The following is a 24,569-nucleotide window of genomic DNA, read 5'->3' as shown; positions in this document are numbered from 1 at the left end:
TGCTTATTATTAATGATCATCATCTATCAGCTATCAGCAGATTTGCACGCACACACATATAACCATATGATGATGACATGTGCCACTGTTTTCATTCAATGCTTGGCTTCAAAAAAAAATTTTTCGCTCGATCGGAAAAAACCCTTTATCGGCTGTTTTGAATCTCTATTTCATGGGGAAGATTCTTTTTCTTTTTCTGTTGTATGGATTCGATTTCCGATTGTTTTTCGATCGGTAAGTGAGTGAGAATAAAGTTACCGAGTGTTGACATGTGAACTCCAAAAGGAAAAAAATCCCGAGAACAATTCATGAACTTGTTTCCAAACCAATTTTAACATGGTGTTGGCCGCGTTCTTTCGTTTTGTTTCGTTTGTTCGTGTGTAGGATCATAAATCACAGCAGCTTCGATTACGTTTTAAACGCCCGGATTCTTCGTTTTCTCTCTCTCTCTTTCTCTCGGTTCTGTTCATTTTCATACAGATCTTTTTTTTATTTAATATTAATGGCATTTATCGATTCGATAATTAGAAAGTAAAGCTCGTTTTTTTATTTTTTTATTTTGAATTGTTCAAAGAAAAAAAATAAATTCATTTCATTTCAAAAATTGTTTTTGTCCTTAACAGAGAAATTCTATTAACCATTTTTTTGGTTCTGGTTCACCATTTCTATTTCTATGGAATTCGATTGCGAAATGTTTTGGAGAATTTTTTTAATCGATCGGGCAAAATAGGATCGTTTAATGAACTGGAATGACCAGTCGCTTTTTGCCGAATCTTTTTCCTTTTCTCTCTCCCGAATAACTACGATTCGGTTGAATGGATTGAAAGATTCAAAACAAAACATAAAATATTTTTTTCTTGTTACAGGATTTGAGTTTCACAATTTGATGCTATTTTGTGTTCATGTTTATTTTGTCAATACTATTTTCTGCCAATCTCTCTTGGTTTTTATATTCTGGACCATAAATTGAGAAAAGTTCAGTCCAATTAATGGCCTTCGACAAACGACAACAACAAAACTGAATGATCGGTCATCACAACAAAGCTGCTTCTATTGCTATGGCTGCTTTTTTTTGTGAACAATATTCAATGACAATGAATTGAAAGAATTGAGCAGTTTGCCAACTTTACTACCAGTCATTATTATGATTGGTCTCTCCATTTTTGTTGCCCAAATTCAAATTGGTTTTCCATTTCCAGGTTCACTACCATCATCATCATTTTGTTTTTTCCGCTAAATTGATGAGCCCATTTTCAATTGAAAAAACTTTTTTTAAATTTCCATTTGTAATGATAGCAATTAATCGAAAACAAGAAATATATTCAACAAAACAAGAGATCATAAGGTTTTTTTGTTCCTGTTTGGTTGGTTGATGATGGTGGTCATTTGGGACCGATATTGTTTTTGTTGCTGTTTTGAAGCGAGAAAAACAAAATGAATTCTGTTGAAAAAATCTTCGTCCACTTATATCCGTCCACTTTTTTCTTCGATCCAATTTGATTGGGTGGTTTAATTGAAACATTGAGAGATCCATAGAACCAAATAGCAATAAATATAACATTGCTATATTGAAAGAATGAATGTTTTCACTGTCTCTATTTCTGTTTATATTTGTTTTGGTTTAAGGATGTATGTTTATTTGACGAGTATCGAATTGACTGGCCACTCGATTCAAAACAAACAAACAAATAAATAAAAAAGAAAACGATATGATTGTCTAGTTGTTGTTTGTTTGTTTTTCTATGTTGTCAATGTCAACACTGGATGATGATTATGAACCAAAACAGTGAAAGCTGCCCGAATCAAATGTTATAGACACTATTTGGATGGGAAAAAGAAAAAAGTATTTCAAAATGGCTACTATCATCCAATGATGATGATGATGATAGGGTGACGACGATTATGATGATGATGATGGGTAGCCATTTACCATTTTCAAATATTAGATGAAGTGTTTCTTGTTGTGTTAAGAACGTATGTTTTGTCAACAAAAAAGTCAAATATTGACATAACGACTCAATGATGTTTGATGAGGAAAAAGTGAAAGAATTGAATGAAAGCAAGCAAACTATCGATCCATTGGCTAGATAAATGTAATGGAAACTGGATAGATTTCTTTTTGTTGCCTTTCCAAATATTTCGGTATTCGGCTTCGGAAAAAGATTCTAAGCGCCCATTTATTTTTCGTTCGTTAGTTAGTTAGTCATTGAGTCAGTTTAGTTTTATTGTTGTTGTTTTGTTTTGTTTCAAATGTTTATTTGTCACAATCGATCCATGTTAGTCATCAGTAATTGAATTCATTCATTCTATTTTTGTTTCATATCCATAAACATTGGGCGTCATCATCATCAACATCAACAAACATTATTGTCTCAGACAACAACAAAAGCGCCCAAGCTAATGATGTTGACAATTAGTTGCCAACTATCTTACACACAAACACAGAGAGAGTGAAAGCATTTAGAAAAACTATTTAGAAATTCATTTTGTGCTCGACTAGGTGAATAATAATGTTAACATATAGATGACCGGATTCTTTTGTTGTTCTTGTTATTCGGTTCTGCAGTTCTGTTTTCCAAAATAATTGAATTTTTTGTTTTTTCCACTCTACTCTCTATATCACTTTATCATTTCCCAAATTTCTCCATTACACGGAAACGGAAATCTTTTTTTCTTTTCTTTTTTGAATTTAATTTCAAACAACAAAATACTTGATGTCGAATTGAGATGTTTTATTTTTTGCATCCATTTCTCTCTCGCTTTTGGTGTTGTCCAAAAAAAACACAAAAACTACAGGTCTCCATTGGGACATTTTTTTGGAAAGTTAGTTTTGAGTACACTACAGGAATGGACAATGAACAGCAGTTAGGCTATTGGTTTCCTCAATAACGCACACACTAATCCAATCACCATTCAAAGTTTTTCCCATTCTCTCTTTTTTTCTTTTTTGGTCCAAATAAAGTCGTGTGTTTCTAGAAAAATAATAAGGGTGCATTTTGATCAATTGGTCAAATTAGTCATTGGTCTACATTGCTGCCTGGCTTTGCTTATATTTCAATGTTTACTTAGCTTGATTGAAATGTCACCCCCTCAAACCATACAAAAAAAAATCCATAACGTCTTTAGGGTCCATACCGCCAACAACAACGAAACAACAATAGTTTTTTCTGGTTGATTCATTATGAGTCCAGTGTGCAGGCAAAGATTTATTCATTCATTCAAAATTAAAATTAAAATCCGCTTTTTTTGGTCTTTCTTTTGGGGTCTTTCATCAAATCAAAATCATACTACCTGGATGGATTTTTTTGTTGGCTGTGAAAAATCAAAATTCAAAACCAATGCCCAACAACAACAACAATAATCATCTTAAGCTTCATCCTGATTGTCGTGGCCAAATAGCCATTTTCCAACTATGAAATAACTGTTCAGCCTGAATTTGAATGAAGCTTAACCCAAAGCAATACACACATTATATGTGGGTTGCGTATACGCATACATTTTATCAAAATGATGATAAACATATGGCCATTTTTTAAGCAAAACAAAAAAGCCACCTCCTATTGTAGGCGGCACTTTTTCTGCATAGACATATATTTGGGGTATTTTTTGAATTTGATGGTTGGATGTTTTTCGTTTTTTTCTGGTTTGGAATCTGGATTGGCGCCAGATCGTCAGTTGTTCAGTGACTGGGCTACAAATCAAATCCAAATCAAAACATTGAAATCGAAATCGACATTGTTGTGGTATGTGTGTGTGACATGTGTAATGTGTGTTTGAGAAAATAGATTGTAAATTTTGTCACCTGACCTTGAAATCATAATCATCTAAATTATTCAACAAAGCAAAACCAAAATGACCGATTTTCTTTTTCCTGGTGAAAGATTACTTAATGAAGTGATGACCGAACATCCAGGTGAATTAGTTCGTACTGGATCACCAAATATAATCTGTTCGGCATTACCAACACATTGGCGATCAAATAAAACATTACCGGTAGCATTTAAAGTTGTTGCTTTGGGTGAAGTAAGTGATGGTACTTTGGTCACCATTAAAGCCGGTAATGATGAAAATTGGTGTGGTGAATTAAGAAATGCATCGGCTATTATGAAAAATCAAGTTGCTAAATTCAATGATCTTCGTTTTGTTGGTCGTTCTGGAAGGGGTAAGTGTGTTTTTGTGACTGCCTAAGTTAAGCTAGGCCATTATCAATTAACAAGGGCCAGGACCTTTTTTGTTGATCATTAATCTTAGCTGAAGTGAATCCTATGACCCGATCGGAGTGTGTGATTGATTAACTTGTTAATGGATTTGATTCTGTTGTTATTTTATATATGATGATGATATGGCTGTTGTCGCCCTAATAGAATTGAATTTTTTTTCCTTAGCATAACAAACATTGATTGGCTTGTTTGCCTGTCTTTTGCATGATCGATCATCATTATACTGATGCCGCCCGGAATCAATGTAGCGAAAGCCATTCACAAGCTAGCTATAATGTTCAATAACAATAATCAGCAACAACAACCATCCAGTAACAAAAAATTTTCTTTTTCTTCTTTTTTTCCTGTTTCCTATTCATGAATCAGGCACTTTATTAGCATCAGTCATTTCATTTCATTTGTTGTTGTTGTTCCACTTTATTTAACGTATGGCAAGATATCACGTTCACTACTGATCATATTCGTTCAAGTTGACTGCATCATCATGATGCTAATATTGCCCTGATATTCTCTCACACACTCACAGATAAGAATAGCGAAACAATCTTAGTAAAAAAATTTACATTTTTCATTCTCAACAAACAAAACAACGATTATGACGAGAAAAATGTGTATGTGTGGCAATATGGCATTAGTTTTTTTTTGGAAATCAAGAATCCGATTTGTTTCATTTTGTTTCATGGACTGTTGCCGCCGGATAATGATAACATTACTTGGTTGTTGGGCGCCATTCCCATTTCTCTCTCTCTCTCTCTCTCTCTCTCTCTCTCTCTCTCTCTCTCTCTCTCTCTCTCTCTTTCTCTCTCTCTCTCTCTCTCTCTCTCTCTCTCTCTCTCTCTCTCTCTCTCTCTCTCTCTCTCTCTCTCTCTCTCTCTTTCTCTTTCTCGTGTAACACAAAATACAAAAAAAAAGAAAATGAAAAAGAATTCCGATTCACTGCACTAATTCATTCGTTCAGTTTTTTTATCAAAAAATTGTTAGAGTGCGTGCCTAAATCATGAGTCAACCAACCAAACAAACTGATCTATGAATTGATGATGCCATTGATCATCATCAAGGAATTTCATTTAGGTTAAATATGGATGGAATGTTGGTGGAAAAAACTAAATTTTCTTTTTGATTCTTGTGACCAGGTGATGACGATGATCGATGGAATTGAATTGAATTGTAGGGAATGTAGTTTGTTCGTTTAGTTCATTACAGTGATTGTTGTTACCTTGTTTAGTTAGTGTTACATAAATCCCTAAAGTGTATGGACAACACTTTTTTCTCTCTCTCCCTTTTCCTTTGATGTTGTTGATGAGATTCTTCATTTTTTTCTCGCATTAATGTTATGTGGGAGCAAAATTTCAAAAAAAAACAGAAAATTTTTCAAACAAACAAGAAAAAAATGAGAAGTTCTCTCGGGAGTCATTCTCATCTCATCAATTTTTTTCGTTTGCATTCTCTCTCTGTATGTTTTTGATATGTTTTTTTTTGTTTGAATTTCCAAAAACAACATTTCCATCAACAAACAACCAATTTGCGTATGTTTGTTGTTTTTCAAAAAAAAATCAAATGTTGCCGTTTCGTTTCATGAATCAAGATTGTGAAACGTGCGAAAAAGAATGAAAGAAAAAAATGAAAATGATGAAAAAATAAAAACTACTAAATCAAAAAACTTGGCGCCTTAGTTTTATGATAATGTTTTAAAATTGTAAAAAAAAATTCTGTAAATAGCTATTCTGTTTTGTTTTTTTATAGCTGAAAAAAAGAAATATAACCATAATCATCATTTTCACCAAGTTGTCGTTTTGGATTCCAAATGTCGTCGAATGAAATCGTTTTTTTTCGTTTTCTTGGCGACAAATGGATTCCATTTTTTCACTCTCTCAAATGATACTAAATTTGCTTTTGATTACTATCTGGGGAGATCATCATCATCATCATGGCTGCCAAAATCGTTACATTCACAAGCCGTTATCTCTCTAGGGTTCTTAACTCTTTTTTCTCCGAGTTATGATTGTATCAGTATTTTCGTTTTTTTTGTTCGTTTAATTTCCAATTGCTAATATGGTGTTTAGTTTTTTTAACACGTGAAATTATTCGTAGTTCGATAGAGAAGAAAAAAACGAAAGCGATCATGATTTTTTATGATATCACACTTTGTTCGCTTGTCACACAATAAATAAATGGAAATTTTGCTTTAAATATAAAGATTGTTTCTTCTTGAAAAGCATATGTTTGCCATTAAAATTAAATTGTTTTCATATGTTAAGTTAGAGGTTAGGGGGTTAGATTTGTTTGTTGTATGGCCATTATGAACATGATGATGATCAATATAATCAATATAATCACATATATCCGCCCAGATTTTGTAACACAAAAAACAAAAAGAAAAAGTTGTTTCGAAACTGGCCATCAGCCAACCAATATAATATTGAATTTTTATGGCATCCATCCAAATATATTTTTTTCCAGCCAATTCTTTTATTGAGTATGTTGTTGTTTTTGTTTCATTGTTGGTTGATTTGGTTTTGTTGTGTGTGTCTATAGTGGACAACATTTGAAATTGGAGATTCAAAAAACAGATTCAAACAGCCAGAAAAAAAAACAAAAATTATATGATAAGATGAACCAGATAACAGTGTGTGTGCTGTACGTATTTTATTGCTAATCCTCTTTCTTTGTTGTTGTTGTTATTATTAAAGATTCTGTCCACCATAATAATGATTAGTGATTTGTAGTATGTCATAATAACAACAACAACAATAGCAAGGGACAACGGCTATTTCAACACAACAGTAACTTTATTAAATGATAGCTTCTGGTTGTTGTTGTTGTCCAAATACCGTCAACATATCTTTTTTTTGAGAAACTCTCATGATGATGGATCATAATAAAAATAATAATAAAATAAAGCATCTTGAAAGAGGATTATGATGAACCTAAATTAGAGATTTTTTTACTTTTCTGAATGGGATGCTTACTTTTTTCATCCATTGAAACACACAGAGAGAGAAAGAGAAAATGATAATGGGCTTTTCATTTTTGTTGGCCGTTTCGTTTTTTTGAGGAGAATAAGGGGATGAAAAGAGAGAGAGGATTCCATTTTCATTTCCAATTTTTAAAGCCAATGAACGATATGAATGTGTATGTGCTATGTTGTGAGCTTTATATGTGTAATGAGATTTAAAGTGACTAGGGAGCCCATCCGAAATTTTTCCTTTCTCTCTCTCTCTCTCTTTGGCATTCGATTGGAGTCCATCTGAGATAAAATGCTGATGATGATGATGATACAGCATTTTACTGATCCATCTGGCTACTGGCAATATTATATAACTATGACCATATATTTCTATACTCTCAGATGGTATTTCCGTTGAATTTTGTTTTGGTTTTGTTGGACAAGCTGCTGCTAAGTTTGAATTATTTGGTTTGAGTGGTGGCGGTGGTGACCATCACATTTTGGATCCCTTATTTGAAAATGAGATTCTAGAAAAAGAAAAAGAAAGAAAAAATAGCCAAACTAAATCAGAGAAAAATAATACAGCTCTTGTCTTTGTTGGACAAACACTAAACACCAAACAAATCCTTTGCAACTACTGCTACTCAATATTACATAACACAATATCATAGGCTTTAAGTTTTAAATTTTGTTGTTGTAGTTGACAAAAATTTAATAAACTTGGCCATTCTATCAACATTATGGTACTATGTGTATAAGGTTTTGATCGAAATTCAATTTCAATTTCAATTTCAGTTCTAGATCGATAAAATATTCGATCAATCAAGCTTGCATGTGTCCATTTCGGGAACATTGGTTTCATTTCATTTTATTCAATTTTCATGTTATATTCATGGTCATTCATACAGTTAACAAGAAAAAAAATTCTTGTTGTTTGCAATGATCAAAAGAAAAAATACATTGATCGAAATGAAATTTTTTATCAGAATATTCATACTTAGGATTGTTGATTGGGAAAAGGAAAAGATAAAACTTTGTAATTTTAAACTTTTATTTTAAAATGTTCGCAGTTAAATGCTTTTTGTTTGTTTGTTTGCTAATGATGTTGCTGATCTTTTCTTTTCTTTTTTTGAACAGGAAAAAGTTTTTCATTAACAATTACAGTGAGCACAAATCCACCACAAATTGGTACCTATACTAAAGCTATTAAAGTAACTGTGGATGGACCTAGAGAACCAAGAAGTAAATCAAGTAAGTTTTTGTAAAAAATATCATAATAATTTTCCATTTTTTATCGGGTATCTCTACCACCCTCATTTTTATTTTGTTTCTCTCGATCGGTTGCTATATCAGCCAGTCAAACCAAACCAGAAAAAAGAAAACTGGTATCGCAAGCAAAACTAGACTAGCCGTGTGACCAAAAAACAAAACCAAATCGCGATATGATTGATTCGGATTCGGATCCAATCCTCCCCGCATTTTACACGCAAACACACACACTCACTTACATACATCCCATCGATTTATGGACCGACCAAAAAACAAAAATTGCGTTCACACACCAAACCAAAAACCAATACCATTTTCAAAAAGGAAAAACCTACAAACTTATAATACCGACCTAGGGCAAATCGACCTAGCATTATGCATATTTTGGTTTTGCCTTTTGCTTCTTTCTATGAATCAATGAATTTTCCATTTTTTTCTGCTGCCACATAGCAAAAAACTAATGGAACCAGCTTTATTTTGGCCACAATTTCTGTTTTGTTTTGCATTGCTTTTTTACCAATTTCAAACCAAACAACACAATGGTCTACGATATATGTTGTTGTTGATGATGATGGTGGAAGGAAAAACCAAAAAGTTTTTAATCCGGGACATTGCTGCTGTCACTGTTATTTTTGAATTTACCATTATTATTTCTTTGGTGACCCTATGGTTTGTTATCGGTCGGTTTGGTTTGGTCGATCATTGACGGGTATTGTTGTTGTTGTATTCACCAATTTCATTGATTTGAATGAATATTGTGCTTATTGTTGTTGTTATAATAATGATCAATGATAGTTTGACAATTCCAACCAACCAACGGTAGCTAGCGCGTTGCTGAATGAATGTGGCCCTGTTTTTTTCTTTTCACTAACGACAACACAACCAAGCAGCAGCACTTTTGAGGCTTGTTATTTTTTTTGTTTCTTTGGCTTACCATTTTGCGTATGTTTGGTTTGGTTATATGGCGGTGTTTTTGTTGGGCTTGGATTTTTTTAAATATAAAGGTTTTTTAGTTTGGTCTAGCTATATTTGCAACTAAAGTCTTTTTTGTTGGCTTTTCGGTTAAGCAATTCGGTTTATTGTGTGGTGTGTTTTTAGCTTTTTTTATATTTTTTTCCGTTGTTGTTGAAAGCATCCAAGCTATGACAATAGGGTTATCATCATCATATACAAATATATGTGTGATTTTGATTTTCTCATGTGATATATTTACCTTACCTTATCTTTTTCTAGGTTTGTTTGCCAAATGGACCATTTTCGTCTTTGATCTATTGTTGTTGTCGTTTCATTTTTTTGACGTCTTTATTTCATTCTTTACCTGTCACACACACACAAATACATTGCCAGATTGGTCACCGAAAGGAAAAATGTCGCAAATGTTACTTATTATTTAAAGCTTGCGGTTAACTATAGCAAATCACAATACCGCAATTGATTTTTCTGTTTGTTTGTTTGCTGAAATTTTTCAAATCAAGCTAAAATGCAAATACAACACAAACAATAATAAACGGAGAAAAATATACCTGGGTTCCTATTCAAAAAAATCCAAGTCAAAACAATATTGACAATAAATTTTCTTTTCTTTTTTTTGGGGCTGTGAAAAATCATTATTATCCTCATAATGAATAATGATGATCAATCAATGAATTGTGAATACATTTTGAGGGCACAAAAAAAAATACAGAAATCTTTTGGGGTCAAAATGTAATGTCCATTATAATAATAATAATAATTTGTCCGAATTTGAACAAAAATCATTCAGTCCAGTTCAATCATTATCAAAATGGAAATTATCCATTATGCACAGATTTTTCATTCTTTTTCTATTTCTACCGAAACAGTGTGTTTGTATTGCTAAGTTAGTTACGAATTCCATTCATGCATCGAAAGAATCTCAACAAAAAAAAAGAAAGTTTTTTTTGGTTACATAGAACGGTGTTCATTGTTGCAGCAAATATTTGACATTAACTCAAATAGACAAACAGACAGATGTATTTGAAATTTAAATTTGATTCACTCACTTACTTACTTAGTTTTATTTTATTTTATTCTGTTTTTCTGTTTGGGAATCACTATCTAATGGCTAGATAGTGAGTGAATGAATGAATAAGTTCATTCCGGATACAGCGAAAAAGATCATAACAACATCGATAATAGCATCTTTATATTATCAGTCAACATTCGTTACACACGCATTCAAATTCATTTATAGACATAGTAAAAAATGATGATGGCATCCATTAGTTTTTTTCGCTGTAAGGTCATGAAATGAGATTGGCAAAAATTTATTGTTTTGAGGGTAAAATCATTGCTTGTGAAATGCCAATATAGCATCAATTGGAAATTGGTTACTGCTTATTATTTAATATTATTAGTTATAATGATAACTTGGTTCAAATCAAAATAAAATGAAATGAAAAAATGAAAAATGAAAATGAAAAAAAATTATGACAAGACTCTATTGTTAAATAATATTAGCAAAATGAATGAAAGAATGAACGAATGGCGCCTTCCCATTTCATTTTTTTAATTAAATTTTTCTCCTTTCTTCATCATCATCGTCGTCATCGTCGTTGTCGTTATTAGGAGTGAGAGAGGGGTTCGAAATGTTTGTCAACAACAAAAACAACCCAAACACGAACCAAAAAATCACAGAATTAGAGACAATTCAACAAAAAACAAACTAGAGTAAAGTTTGTCACTTTTGTCATTGCATATGTCAAGTATGTGTCTGATGATGATGATGATGATTATTATTATTATTAATATTGACAAGCCGGGCTCATCATCGTTATCACATCCACAATTGACAATATGGCAATCTTTGATGGCAAAACTTAAACTAACAATTAAATGATAAGTGTTCTATACACACCCACCTTTCCCCACTGCCTATATAATATATACACAAGAAAAAAACGCCCAATTTTTTTCAACAACAAAAAATGATATGAACATCCAATGTATGTAACATATGCTGCTGTGATTGCCATATTTTTATTTAATGCTCGAATTCACAGTTGGGTTATATATGATGGTGATGATGATGAAAAATAAAATAAAAAATGAAAATAATAATAATAATAAATGAAATAAAAGGGAAACCAAACAATGTTTCACCCGATTCAGGCCCAAAGATTATCGAAACAAGCTCGGTCGCTTTTGGCTTTGTTTGCTGTATGTTGTATGCTGCTAAGTGAATGAAAGAATGGCTTTAGTTTGCTTGCACACCATATAATGGCTTTTATTTTCATTCATCCGGATTTTTATGATTTTTGGATGGTGGATGATGGGGGGTGGGGGAATCGTCCCATTCATTTGGTTGGAAATTTTTTTCTTTTTTTTGGCTGTTTTTCACACGAGCAGACTATTGGTTTTGGTCGATTTAAAAATGAAAAAAATCCATACCATGCCAGCCACCAGAACCAAATGGCAATTAACCGAAACGGATCTTTCTTTCTTCTTTTCTATTTTATGAATGCAATGTATTTTTTTCAACTAACCGATCGATCGACCGTTATCGGGACACCACACACACACACATAACAAACAAAAACATACATCACATCATTCAGTAGATTGGTCGATTGCCGAATAAATGGAAATCATAATAATAATAATCATCATCATTGGTTGAATGGTGACAGAGAAGAAGGAAAAAAAACTTGCACGCGTTGGTTGGCATTAGTTCAACGTGTGTTTGTGTTTTTTTGCTTTTCTGTAAAGTTTCCCCAATCATTATTAGACTTTCTCCCTCTCTTTCCCTTTGTTGAAATTGATATTATTATTATCAATGAGATTGGAATCGAACATCAGATTTGCATCCATCCATCCAGACATACATCTAGTCAAATTCAATGATCGATTGCATTTGACTAGTGGCGCGACCTGATTTTTGTTTTGTTTTTGTTTTTCATTTAAATAATATGGTCAAATAAAAATGTAGAACCCGGTTGTTTATGTTTTGCCACTAATCCAATTAACTAATTTAATTTTGTTTGGTTAACTTTTTCGCCGCCCATTCAGGTCTAATGAATCAATGTTGGCCATTTCCTGGTGCACAACCAAATCATTTTCGGGCGTTTGCCAATTCTTTTGTCCCACATCCTCGCCATGGACTGGATCCAGGCCGAACTTGTCCAATAACACCGTTACCATGTTCTACTGAATGGCGTTTAGCCGCAAGAGTTCAAGCTGAACAATGGGTTTTACAAGCAGCTGCTGCAGCTGCGGCTGCCGATCTTCCTCGTCGTTTTCCACGACCACCATTATCATCATCTTCGGTGCAAAACTCTTCGTCTACGTCGACAACCTCAACCAACACAACCAACACGACTACAAATGTTACAACATCCAGTTCGTCCGCTGCATCACAAGATCCGGCAGCAGTAGCTGCCGCTGCAGCAGCAGCAGCCAACAATCCATTATGGTCTCAATATTATGCTGCAGCTAATTTACCTTTGTTTGCTGCTGCCGCAGTCAATAATCGACCAGCAGTGACTTATGGTCCAATGAATGAAGGTGAAATACAATCGAACAAATCCCCTTCAGCAAATGGAATCAATGCCAATAAACAGCCATCATCAATTGAACAAAACAAAAATGTCTCATGGAAACAACAGTCCAACCATCCTCATCATCATCATCATCATGGCCAACAACAATCGGATCAATCTTCGCGACATCACAAAGGTAAGCGACTTAAGATCCATATGGTACACACTTACACACATTCAGGTTCAGGTGATGATGATCATGATCAGAGTCGACATTCATTCATTTATATTTTTTTTGAAAAATTTTATAATCGCATTATTGTTTTCATGCATAAACAATACAAATATGGCAACTTTCTCCTGGTATCCTTTGTGCTATCCAAAAATAGATTCACAAAACTAGACCATCATTAAAAAGAATTCAACAAAAAGAAAATTAAGCACTAAGACGATTACTTATTGCCTGACTGACTATCTTGTCATCGACTAAACATACATTCCAATGCTCGGTGTACTGCAAATAACTTTGTCTCTTTTTCTCTTGTTTTACCATCACAGAAGGATCCAAACCAATAACAAGCCCAAAACATGTAGCCAAATTGATAGAACGCAATGGAACAGCCAACAACAACAATACAATGACCAATGGTTCTATGGATAATCTACTAACCGCCAATACTGTCAATTCTCGTTCATTTCCTTCCGCTGCAGCCGCATCAGTTGAATTGAATGCAGATCAATTAGCAACATCATTCATTCATAATAATCATCAATTGTCTGCAGCAACAGCCGCATTTCTTCAATCGGCTACATCGACACCATTCTATCCTCCTCCACATCCACCAGCTGCTGCTATTGTTGGCCGATCATCATCATCAACAATCAACAATTCAGCTAATGGTCATTCTAATTGTGGCCAAATCGATTCTTTTCAAACACCATCATCACCACCCTCGACAGCATCATCCATTCATAGTTTACCATCGAATGTTAGTGCATTTTTTTCACCACATCCACATACAGCAATGTTGATCGATAATAATGATGTTATCAAAAATTCAAAAGATTCAAATCAACCAAAATCACCAAAATCACAAGAAGATGATAGTGAAATTGAAGAAATTAATGTGGAAGATGATGATGAACTCAGCCATTCTAATAATGAACAAATTAATGGTATTCATAATCAAACCAACAACAACAACAAACGATCATTAGATGAGAATGAAAAAGATATTCATCAGGAAAATCGGTGTGAAAATCGTAAATCACCTTCAATCGAAATTGAAGAAAATGTTGATGAACACCATGATGATGATGACAATGATAATCATGGTTCATTATTAGCTATGACCGATGATAGTAGTGTTGGAGCAATATCGGATGATAGTTCCAGTCATTCAACAACGCCAACAAAAAGGCCAACAACAACAAAATTATCGCACAACAACAAAAAAATACGAATCCATGATGAACCAGTTATAGTATCTGATTCATCCGATATAGCTCATTCAGCACAACAATCATCACAAAAGAATAATAACAATAATAATGGTCCTTATGGATCATTGAGTCCAATCAGTTCATCATCACCACCATCATCATCTGGTTCATTATCAAATCATTCCGATATTTCATGGACTAATTCTGGATCCAAATCATCCAATGGATTTTGGCGTCCATATTGAAATAATCAAAAGGCCGAAGCTGGAAATCTAAATTGCAATTTTCATTTGATCAATCAATCATTTTATGGGTAGTGTTTTGCCCGAAAGCTAAAGAATTCTTGACACCAAAAAAACAAAAATCCCATATTAAACTAAACTGAATATGTAAATATTGTCAATTTTGTCAACAAGAAAAAAAATGTTTTAGCTGTCTATTCGATTTGTTTGTTTGTTTTATTTTATTTTGGAAATATTTTCATTTTGCATTGCATAAAATAATAAAAATTGAAACCGATTTCAACTAGATTTGAAAAATTTGTTGTTAACTTGCATTCATAATCAGTGCGACAAGAAATGGATTCCGTTTTTATTGCTGTCGTTGTTTGTTTGTTTGAAATGTCACACAATACGAAAACAACAACAAAATACGACAACTGTACAAATATCACCGATGGCAACATTAACCATCATCATCATCATTACATAACATAGGCCTATGTGATCAAATTACATTAAAACATAAAAAAACGAAAAGCATCCATTTAAAAGAGTCATGTGTATTTCATGTTTTAAGTGAATCAAGTGAAAAAAAGAGTGATAAGGGTTAAAATAGTCATCGATGTAATGTGTTGTTGTTGTTTGATCATGATACTTTTCGCATCATATTTGTCGTTCGTCAAGGAAAAAAAGATTTCAATCTGATGATGATTTTCGGTTCTGTCTGTTTATTCTCTGTCTATTCTCTGTTTATTCTCTGTTTATTCTCTGTCTATTCTCTGTTTATTCTCTGTTTATTTGTTTTTATTTGTTTATTTGTGCTGTCGTGATCGTCGAATATTCCATTTTGCAAATGCAAATGTTAACGGGTTGATTGCTGTTTGAAATGATGATGATGAGTTTAATTAAAAGCACAAACAACATCCAATAATGATTCGAGGAGAAAAACATTCTCCAATGAACAACAATTCTATTTCTCTCAAAATGTAGAATTTTTTTCATAATGTAGTGAATCTAAACAATCTCATTTCCGAAAAACAAAAAAAAATTAATTCCATAATTTTCATCGTTGGATGATGAAGGTGATGTGTGAATCCTTTTTTTCTCTTTCCATTATCATTTTGGAATTGTTTTTTCTGTTTAATTAGACGAAATCCGGACTCTTGGTTTCTGTAATAAGATTTTTTTCTCGCTGGTATGCAAACAAAAAATTTCCCGGATAGAAAATATAATCCAAGTACAAACATTACCATTTGAATTGAAACAAAATGTTTTCCTCATTTCTTTTTGTTTGGTTTCTTGTAATCATTGACAACAAGTCGACAAACATAAATTGATTATAACGATGTTTGTGATTAATAAACCTGAAAAGGTAAAAGCAAACAAAAAAAGACTTATTTTCGACTTGATTTGATTGACCCGAAAAAATAACAACAACAACAATAAGATGGATGTTTTTCTATTGGTTTTAGTTTGCTTGTCCCGAGGTACATTGGTCCCGACCAACCAATAACCGATGTTTTCGTTTTTTTTTGTTCGTTCATTTGCCCAAACAACATTTGTAACGGCTGGTTTTTTTGTTTGTTTGAATATGACCCTTGTCTTGTCGTCAATATAATAAATGACTTTCAAGTAAGTAATAGAGAGAGAAAGAAAGAAAAAGAAACAGGACAATTACAATTTATTAAACAAAAAAAAGCCGAAAAAATAACAACCCAAATACCGGCAATTGTCATTTATCACTTGGAGTTGAGAAAAAAAAAGAAAAAATTCGTTTATATCGTTCAAGATTAAAAGACATTAAAACATTGATGATAATCAATGAAACAAAAACAAAAATCAAATAACTAAGCCAATAGATTGCCATCTAACGGTGCCCGTTAGACATTATACATTATCAATGGGCAAGTGAAATAAAATGTAATGTAATTTCGAATTGCGTTTTTTATATGATAATGGTTCGATTCTAATCTATATGGTCGATAATTTTTTTTTGTTTTGACAAGGATTTCTGTTTTGCACTAATTTGTACTTATTTAAGTATAATTAGACATATTTATAGCTATTATCAATTTGTTAATGTTACAATTTGGTGATCATAAGATTGACATTGCCAAATATCGCTATTTTATCATCATCATTTTTTGTGGTCTATGTGATGAGATTTGTACTTAAGATTTAATTTGAACTTGGTAATATTAGGATATAAAAGAATACTATGGTTACCAATTTCAACTCATAACGCATTTAAGTTTTTCGTTTGTTTATTTTGTTTTCGTTTGTCAATGGAAATCAATCCGATTTATTTGCTGGGCCAAATTGCCCTAATCACAGCAATAACAACTCCTATCATCTATTACATGTAAGTATAATGTCAACAGGTCTCTCAGCAAAAAAAAACAAATCTAATTTGGTCTTTATACTTGTCAAAGATATTCACAATATCGATTTAGTTATTGGAAACGAAATGGAATTCGTGGTCCAAAACCCATGGCATTTATTGGAAATATATTTCCAGCAAAAAAACCATTAGCATTGATGCAATTAGATTACCAAAAACAATTTGGCAATATTTATGGGTAATTTGTCTGTTTATTTAGCCATAAGATCGATTTGAATGTTTTTTTTGGATACAGCATTTATCGTGGACTAGAACCAACTTTGGTCGTATCTGATCCGGCAATTATCAAACGAATTCTTGTACAAGATTTTCACCTGTTTCGTAATCGTAATGCACCAATCAAATCAAGTAATGTGGCATCACAAAATCTGGCATCCGCTTGTGATGATAAATGGAAACGAATACGATCAATATTGTCGCCAATGTTTACTACATCGAAATTACGTAAAATGGAAACTCTTATGTCGCAATGCATTGATTCGCTTATGAATGCTTTGGGCAGAATTGCTGATGAGAAAAAATCGTTTCAAGTACACGATGTAATGGGAAATTTTACAATGGATGTGATTGCTAAATGTGCTTTTGCAACGGAAACAAATGCTCATGATGATAAAGAAAATCAATTTGTCAAAAAAGCTCGTTCAGTATTCGATGTAAATTTTGTTGCTGGTGTTTCTCGTTTTTTGTTGCCACAATGGTTGTTGGATTTTTTACGCATAATTCATGCTCCATTTTTTAACGCTGGTGCTAGTCGATTTTTTTCCGATACCTCTTATCATCTAATTCGACAACGACGTAATAATCCGGATATTAAATTCGATGATATGCTTCAATTGATGATCAAAGCAGAACATAAACCTGAACAATTTAACGATGAAGATGATAAATTTGATAGCCATCATGTTAATGTTGGTAAGTTGGATTAAAGCATTTGTAATGATCGTCATACAATCAATATTACTCACTAACTTATTCATCATAGGCGAAGAAGAAAAACAACAAGAACAACGTATTCTCAACAATATTATCGGTTCCAAATATCTTAGCGAAGAAGAAATTGTTGCCCAATGTTTTGTATTCTTTTTGGCTGGTTATGAAACTACAGCTTCGACTTTGACATTCTGTTTGTTTGAATTGGTTAGCAATCCAGCTATCCAAGACAAACTATACGAAGAAGTACGTTCTGTATTGGACAAAGGGGAAGCGCTTGATTATAACAATGTTATGCGTTTGCCGTATATTGATGCCGTTATTTCCGAAACACTTCGTCATCATCCACCTGCATTTGCATTGACTCGTGTTGCTGCTGAACCATATTATTTAGCCGAATGTGATTATACATTGAGAAAAGGAGATATGATTCGTTTTCCAGTTTATGCTATTCATCATAATCCTAAATTCTTTCCCGATCCTGATCGTTTTGATCCGGAACGTTTTATGCCCGAAAATCGTCATAAAATCACACCATATACATATTTACCGTTTGGTGGTGGTCCTCGTAATTGTATTGGGATGAGATTTGCATTATCCGAAGCTAAACTTGGCCTTGCAAGAATGATCAGTCAATTTTCATTTCATAAAACACCGCAAACACCTGATGAACTTCGAATTGAAAAAAGTTTTAGTCTAATGAAAACTGTTCCCGTTTATGTGGGTGTACGTCGTCGTACATAATTATTTTTCAGTCTTATTTTGTTTAATCGTAGTTTTAAAAAAACGTTGTTACTTCTTTCATAGAATAAATCACGAGATTTGATTTTAAAAAAGAGAGATAACAATCTATATTGCTATCAAATCAATATGATGATAATGTTTTTACATACATAACAAAAGCATAGCATTGTTTCCTTGAAAACGCCTCTCCCGTTACATTTGATGCCACGAAACAAAACAAAAAGACCAGAAAAGATGGTCAAACTAACAAATAAAGAAAAATTCAATAAATAATAAAATTTAAGAAAAAAACCAGTTCGGAATCGGGTGCATCCTTCCCAATGGCTGGATATAGCGGTGATGATGTTATTTTTTCACAACAACAAACAACAAATAGAAAACAAACTTGTTGTTGTTGTCGATGAAAAGGTTGTTGTCGATATTAAACTTGATCACAAATGTCAATGAACGAATAGCCAGCCATGATGATGATGATCAATAAAAATTCTAATCAAAATGAAAACAAAACAAAAACAAAAACAATAGACATTTTCATTGATCATTTGAATTTGGTGAACTGTATTGGTAGCAATCTATTTAACTGAATCATGGTGACATTATGGTTAATATTATGTTTTAATTCATTAATACCATTTGTGATTACAATCAAAGTAAGTATGATAATAATTTTTCAATTTGATCATTCACTCATTTCATTTGATTAGAATCCGAATTCTATTCAGAATGATGGTACAATTGAATCGTCTATCGATTCGAATGATATTTATCTATCGGAATTTGAAATTGTCGATATGGCTAATCATGATGGTCGTCTTCATAATGGACTTTGTTGTAATGGAATGAAACCTAATGTTGTTGGCTGCAAAGGTGGCAATACTACTTGTTTACCATTTTGGCGTGTTTGTATTGCTGAATTGGCACCCGATTTGATTCATTCATCGAATCGAGAAGCAATCGAAATGACCAGTACCACTACTAAAAAACCATGGGCTATTCCTGGTTTATTGTTCAAGTATGTTATTTTTTTCATGAACATCCGTGTTAATAAATCCATATTCTTCTAAATATAGAATATTTAGCCCAAAATCAAGCTCAAATGCTCGAAATCGACAAGTAAAAGAAATAATGGATCATATGTCACCAAGTACATGTTCAATTGGATTTTGGTCAAGTCCGGTTTTATCAACGGATACAGTTTTTCCATTGCAAATGCGAAAACTGGTAACATTGAATTCATCGAAAATAGGTACCATATCCAATCGGAATTTTATATCGATCGTAGAAATATGGAGTCGTAATGCACGAGCAGATGTTAAACATCGTTTGATTACAAGACAAGTTAGTCATTACAGTGTATTTATGCAATCTCAAGTGTTAAGTGAAGAATGGTTTTATGGTGGTCATGTCACCACTGCTGTTCCATTCGACAACTCTACATCAACCAAAACATATGATCTCCGTTTTCAGTACCGATATCGTTGGCATCTCAAATCATTAAGTCGATTACGTCAAGAAGGATTCAGCAATCAAGATGTTAGCAATTTAAATATCACCACCAACAATGGTTGTCCTTATGGTTTCAAAGGTGATGATTGTAGCAAACCAATCTGTATGGAAGGTTGCCATCCTGAGCATGGGTAAGTTTTGCGTTTGTCATATATCAATATCATCAACATGAATTATTATTATACTTATAGATACTGTGATCAACCAGATCAATGTTCTTGTCGATTTGGCTGGACAGGCATGTTCTGTCAATATTGTCTTACGTTGCCAGGTTGTGTTCATGGATCCTGCACTCGGCCATTGGAATGTCGTTGCGAACCAGGATGGACTGGAATGTTTTGCTCAATACGTTAGTACTAATTTTAGTGAATAAGAAAAAAAGAAATTAATATACTTTTTCCCCTGATTAGCCGAATGCAAATCTGGTTGTCATCATCAAAATGGATACTGTAGCAAACCGGGCGAATGTAAATGTAAATTCGGGTGGCAAGGTGAAAATTGTACCGAATGCTCAACATTGCCAGGTTGCCAACATGGAACCTGTGATGAACCTTTAGATTGTAATTGTCAAAATGGTTGGCAAGGTACATTTTGTTCGACACCTATCTGTGCAGATGGCTGTGCCAATGGATGGTGCCAAAATCCAGGAGAATGTCGTTGTAAAGTAGGATTTCGTGGCCAAAATTGTAGCGAATGTGTTCCATATCCAGGATGTGAACATGGTGATTGCATAAACAACGAACCATGGACATGTGGTTGTCAAACTGGTTATGGAGGATTTACTTGTAACGAACGTCTCGATTGGTGCGAACAAATCACCCGATCAACGTCAAACCAAACTGACCTATCGCAACCAATTTGCCAGAATGGAGGAACTTGTATCAGTGTTGAACAATCTGGAGGTAGCTATCGTTGTCATTGCTCATTAGGATATACAGGTAAACATTGTGAACAAATCGCTTGATGATATGATTTATGGTAATATTTGAGATTTGCTACTCTAATTGTTTGTATTGTGCATGACTATGTTTTTTGTTTGTGATTGTAATATTTACCAAATATATCAAAATAAATGCAAAGCAATCGATTATTTTTGCTGAAAAAAGAAGAAGCTGTCCTAGAAACACAATCGATTAACATTTTCAGTAAAAATGTTAAAATAGAATGAATGTACCAAGTACTTACTTACTTGTCACACCTGACAATTGTCCCACCACCACCTAAAGCTTCCTCATTCTCGAGCCAGTTATCAACAAACTAGGATGCTTGATTTACAACATAACATCATCACCAATCAATGTTGCCAATGTTGTTGTATTGATGGTGAATGCGATAAAACTGACTGGTTGCTGAAACAAGTCACAGCATAACGGTAACAGCCGGATAACGAACCGAATAAAAAAATATAGTGAACATTTGTTGAATATTTCAAGTTCGACTGGCAGACCTCTCATCCGATGATTGATTGGCTTAAACACGAACAAAACAGGTCTGTCAAAATTTGAATGACCATTGTGGTGGTGGTGATGGTGAGCATTATGGTGAACCTATTTCGGACAATGCTACGATTAAGGTCGATCTCGAGCAACGAACCGGAGACTAAAAAAAATCTGATTGGCGCTATATCGATCGGTTGGCCCATTTATTGCATAGTCGAACGGATCGAATTTGTGTCAATGATGACCAAATCACTAGACTGGTTATGGCCGGCATCCGGTCATCCGTGTATCTAGCTCTTAAAGTAATAATAATAATAATAATAAACTTACAAGTATTCCGTTTTAACCGATTGAGCAAGCATAATGTGCACATTTTATTGTTTGATGGCCAATTATCTCAAACAATCCATGATCGAAATCGAATCGGCATCAAATTAATTGTCAGTTCTAATTGCTATGATTGCCACACAAAAAACTTTTTTTGGCTACCGGATTATTTGAAGCGGAAAATTATTCATCATCTGATGTGATCAATAATTTTTGTCCAATCCGATTAGATTGATTTGCCCAGAGCAAAATGGTTTGTCGAAATGGCTATATTAAAAAACATAATGATATCTGGGCGGATGCCGGTCGAACCAGCCCCGCCGAACTATATCGAACTGAAAAAAACTTGCTACGCCAGCTGCCATTCACCATAGTGACCACTACTTTGCTACTCAAATTTATCGGTCAGGTTAAAAACCAGAGAAAGAGAGATAAAGAAAAGTAAAGATGATGAAAAAAAGAAAAGAAGAGAAAACGAGAAACAAATGTTGGTAACGGAAAGATTTCGAAATAGAAAAAGAGAACCAAACCAAACTAAAAAAACTGATCAAAGGACCAAACCAGTGGTCGATGTGATTGAATTGCAAATGATGACCATCCAAACATCATTCGTCCAGATGATTTGCAAGCAAGCAATCAACCGTATCCAGATCATATACAAATTACATTGAATGTGTGGTGCGCGTGTATAGTCGAATTTTTCAACATTCAACATTTTAACCCTTTTTATTTGGGACCATTCGATGAATGAATGAAATCATCATCTAAACCATATCAGATTAACACTTGTATAATATCTTATTGAATAACGCCAATAGTGTTCATCAGTGCTCTCTCCTTTTTTTCACTGTTAGTCGTTAATGAAATTATCATTGATGATAAACCAATTGATTTGAACAACAAAATATCTCCATTTTACTCATTGAATCAATTAGATCAATTGGACATTAACTGACTGACAGTGCAAAATAATATAGTTTGTTTGCTAGCCATTATGGTGAGTTTTTTATTTCGACCTGTCATACAATTATTTTGAAGTATTTTTTTGTTTTGTTTCACAAGAAACCGATACCTAAACTGATGATGATGGCTATCGTTGTTACGATTGTCATCATTTTGTTGATCACTAATTCGATTCAAGCTCAGCAATTTATTCGTAATAAACGTGGCCTTTCTGATTTTTTCAAACGATTCTGGAATATTCGCAAAAAAGTCAATCCTGTAATGAACGTTTTTTTCTTTTTATAGTTGTTGTTGTTGACTTAATTCTTTTTCAATGTTGAATAGATGCCGTACCAGTCTGAATCATCGATTTATCCTAGTTCAATGAATCAAGATTATATGATGTCGCAAGCATCCAATTATTATCCAATTTATCAGCTGAGCCAACCGTCCAACCAATACGGTCCACAATATTCGCCACAATTTTTCAGTGAATCTGCTCCAATAGGACAGGCAAATCAAATCGATTATCAAGAATATCCATTACGCCAAGGAACCAATAACTATTATCCAGTATCCAACCAATATTCCCAACAGTCAGAGTATCAGCAAGGAAATGGTCATCAAAATATTCAACCAGATGAATCGATTCAAAAGCCTAGCTATTATTATCCAAAAAAAGGAGGTCAAATCGGAACATCTCCTTATACGTTCCATGCAAATCCTAGCCAGGCCAATGCATTCAATAGTAAACCATATGGTAATCAACCGGGTACATTAGATGTACATCAAGTACTAGATCAATTTATTCGATCGGCTGGTCTAAGTCCACACGGTGATCATGAAAATGCTAACAAAGATCGGGCCTACAATGAAGACCAAGCACTTTCCGTTAAAAAACTTTATTCATATCCATTCTATTTCTCATCATCAGGAGATCGACCGCATACGATTCGGTGAGTTGATTTTTTCTTTAAAAAACAAATAAATAAATTTGACCAATCAATTCATCTTAATCATTCGTTAAGTCGACAATCAATAGACGAGGCAAACTATATTGATGAACAACCAATGCCAAAAGTGATCGCACAAAGAGTTAATAAGCCCACATCAGCAGCCAAAATTGAACTACCGGTAATGAATGGTAAACAAGCGCAACCGATACAAACTCAAACGATAGCGGATAATGATTCAACAGTGGCTGCCGTATTGTTGGATGATGAAAATTCGTTTATAGCTAAAAATGCAGCTGCACTTCAAGAATTTTTGGCCAACAAACCATCTTCGAAAAACAATAACAATGATGCGCAGACCAACGACTAAAAAAAGAAGTCGATAACGGTAACGGGAGATAATCCAAGGCAGCAGTACCCATTCGAGAAACAAAAAACTTATTGATGGCCTTTTTTGTGTACATTGGCTTCGATTCGATTCTCATCATCATCATCATCACACGGAACTCATCATACAAAAACACTATACCTGCAGACAAAACCAGTATTGATTTTTTTTAAATTTTGATTACTTCAAATATATAGATTTTACACATAACAAGATATGACCATAGGTTACATGAACATTGACACACACACACACACAATCTCTATTCATTCGTTCAATAAAAAAAGAAGTTCAGAGTCTAAATATCAACGATAGATGGTGTTGATGATAAACAATCATGGAT

The 24,569-nt window shown here is 33.5% G+C and overlaps 4 protein-coding genes across 4 annotated transcripts; all 4 read left to right on the top strand.

The window, feature by feature from the left end:
* Positions 1–3,637: 3,637 nt before the first annotated feature.
* Positions 3,638–14,905, top strand: LOC113797102 (uncharacterized). The gene is made up of 4 exons (XM_027347429.2): positions 3,638–4,162; positions 8,305–8,418; positions 12,463–13,128; positions 13,491–14,905. Exons 1-4 carry the CDS (start codon positions 3,853–3,855, stop codon positions 14,618–14,620), a joined length of 2,220 nt encoding a protein of 739 aa, XP_027203230.2. The 5' UTR covers positions 3,638–3,852; the 3' UTR covers positions 14,621–14,905.
* A 1,891-nt stretch (positions 14,906–16,796) lies between these two features.
* LOC142644999 (cytochrome P450 3A8-like) lies at positions 16,797–18,763 on the top strand. The gene is made up of 4 exons (XM_075819967.1): positions 16,797–16,958; positions 17,029–17,175; positions 17,233–17,909; positions 17,980–18,763. Exons 1-4 carry the CDS (start codon positions 16,882–16,884, stop codon positions 18,669–18,671), a joined length of 1,593 nt encoding a protein of 530 aa, XP_075676082.1. The 5' UTR covers positions 16,797–16,881; the 3' UTR covers positions 18,672–18,763.
* Positions 18,764–18,912: 149 nt separating this feature from the next.
* LOC113797103 (uncharacterized) lies at positions 18,913–21,568 on the top strand. Its single transcript, XM_027347430.2, has 5 exons — positions 18,913–19,321; positions 19,376–19,683; positions 19,742–20,308; positions 20,369–20,526; positions 20,588–21,568. Exons 1-5 carry the CDS (start codon positions 19,259–19,261, stop codon positions 21,139–21,141), a joined length of 1,650 nt encoding a protein of 549 aa, XP_027203231.2. The 5' UTR covers positions 18,913–19,258; the 3' UTR covers positions 21,142–21,568.
* Positions 21,569–22,789: 1,221 nt separating this feature from the next.
* Positions 22,790–24,538, top strand: LOC113797104 (uncharacterized). The gene is made up of 4 exons (XM_027347431.2): positions 22,790–22,940; positions 23,006–23,164; positions 23,231–23,841; positions 23,914–24,538. The coding sequence occupies exons 1-4, from the start codon at positions 22,938–22,940 to the stop codon at positions 24,206–24,208; spliced, it is 1,068 nt and encodes a 355-aa protein (XP_027203232.2). The 5' UTR covers positions 22,790–22,937; the 3' UTR covers positions 24,209–24,538.
* The last annotated feature ends 31 nt before the right edge of the window (positions 24,539–24,569 follow it).

Source organism: Dermatophagoides pteronyssinus, unplaced genomic scaffold, assembly GCF_027571235.1.
Source record: "Dermatophagoides pteronyssinus isolate colony J.1.1.1.1 unplaced genomic scaffold, Derpt_VIB-CSIC_2022.12 sq0005, whole genome shotgun sequence".
NCBI lineage: Eukaryota > Metazoa > Arthropoda > Arachnida > Sarcoptiformes > Pyroglyphidae > Dermatophagoides > Dermatophagoides pteronyssinus.
The sequence above is the reverse complement of the archived record's forward strand: the minus strand, read 5'-3'. Positions and strand labels throughout refer to the sequence as shown.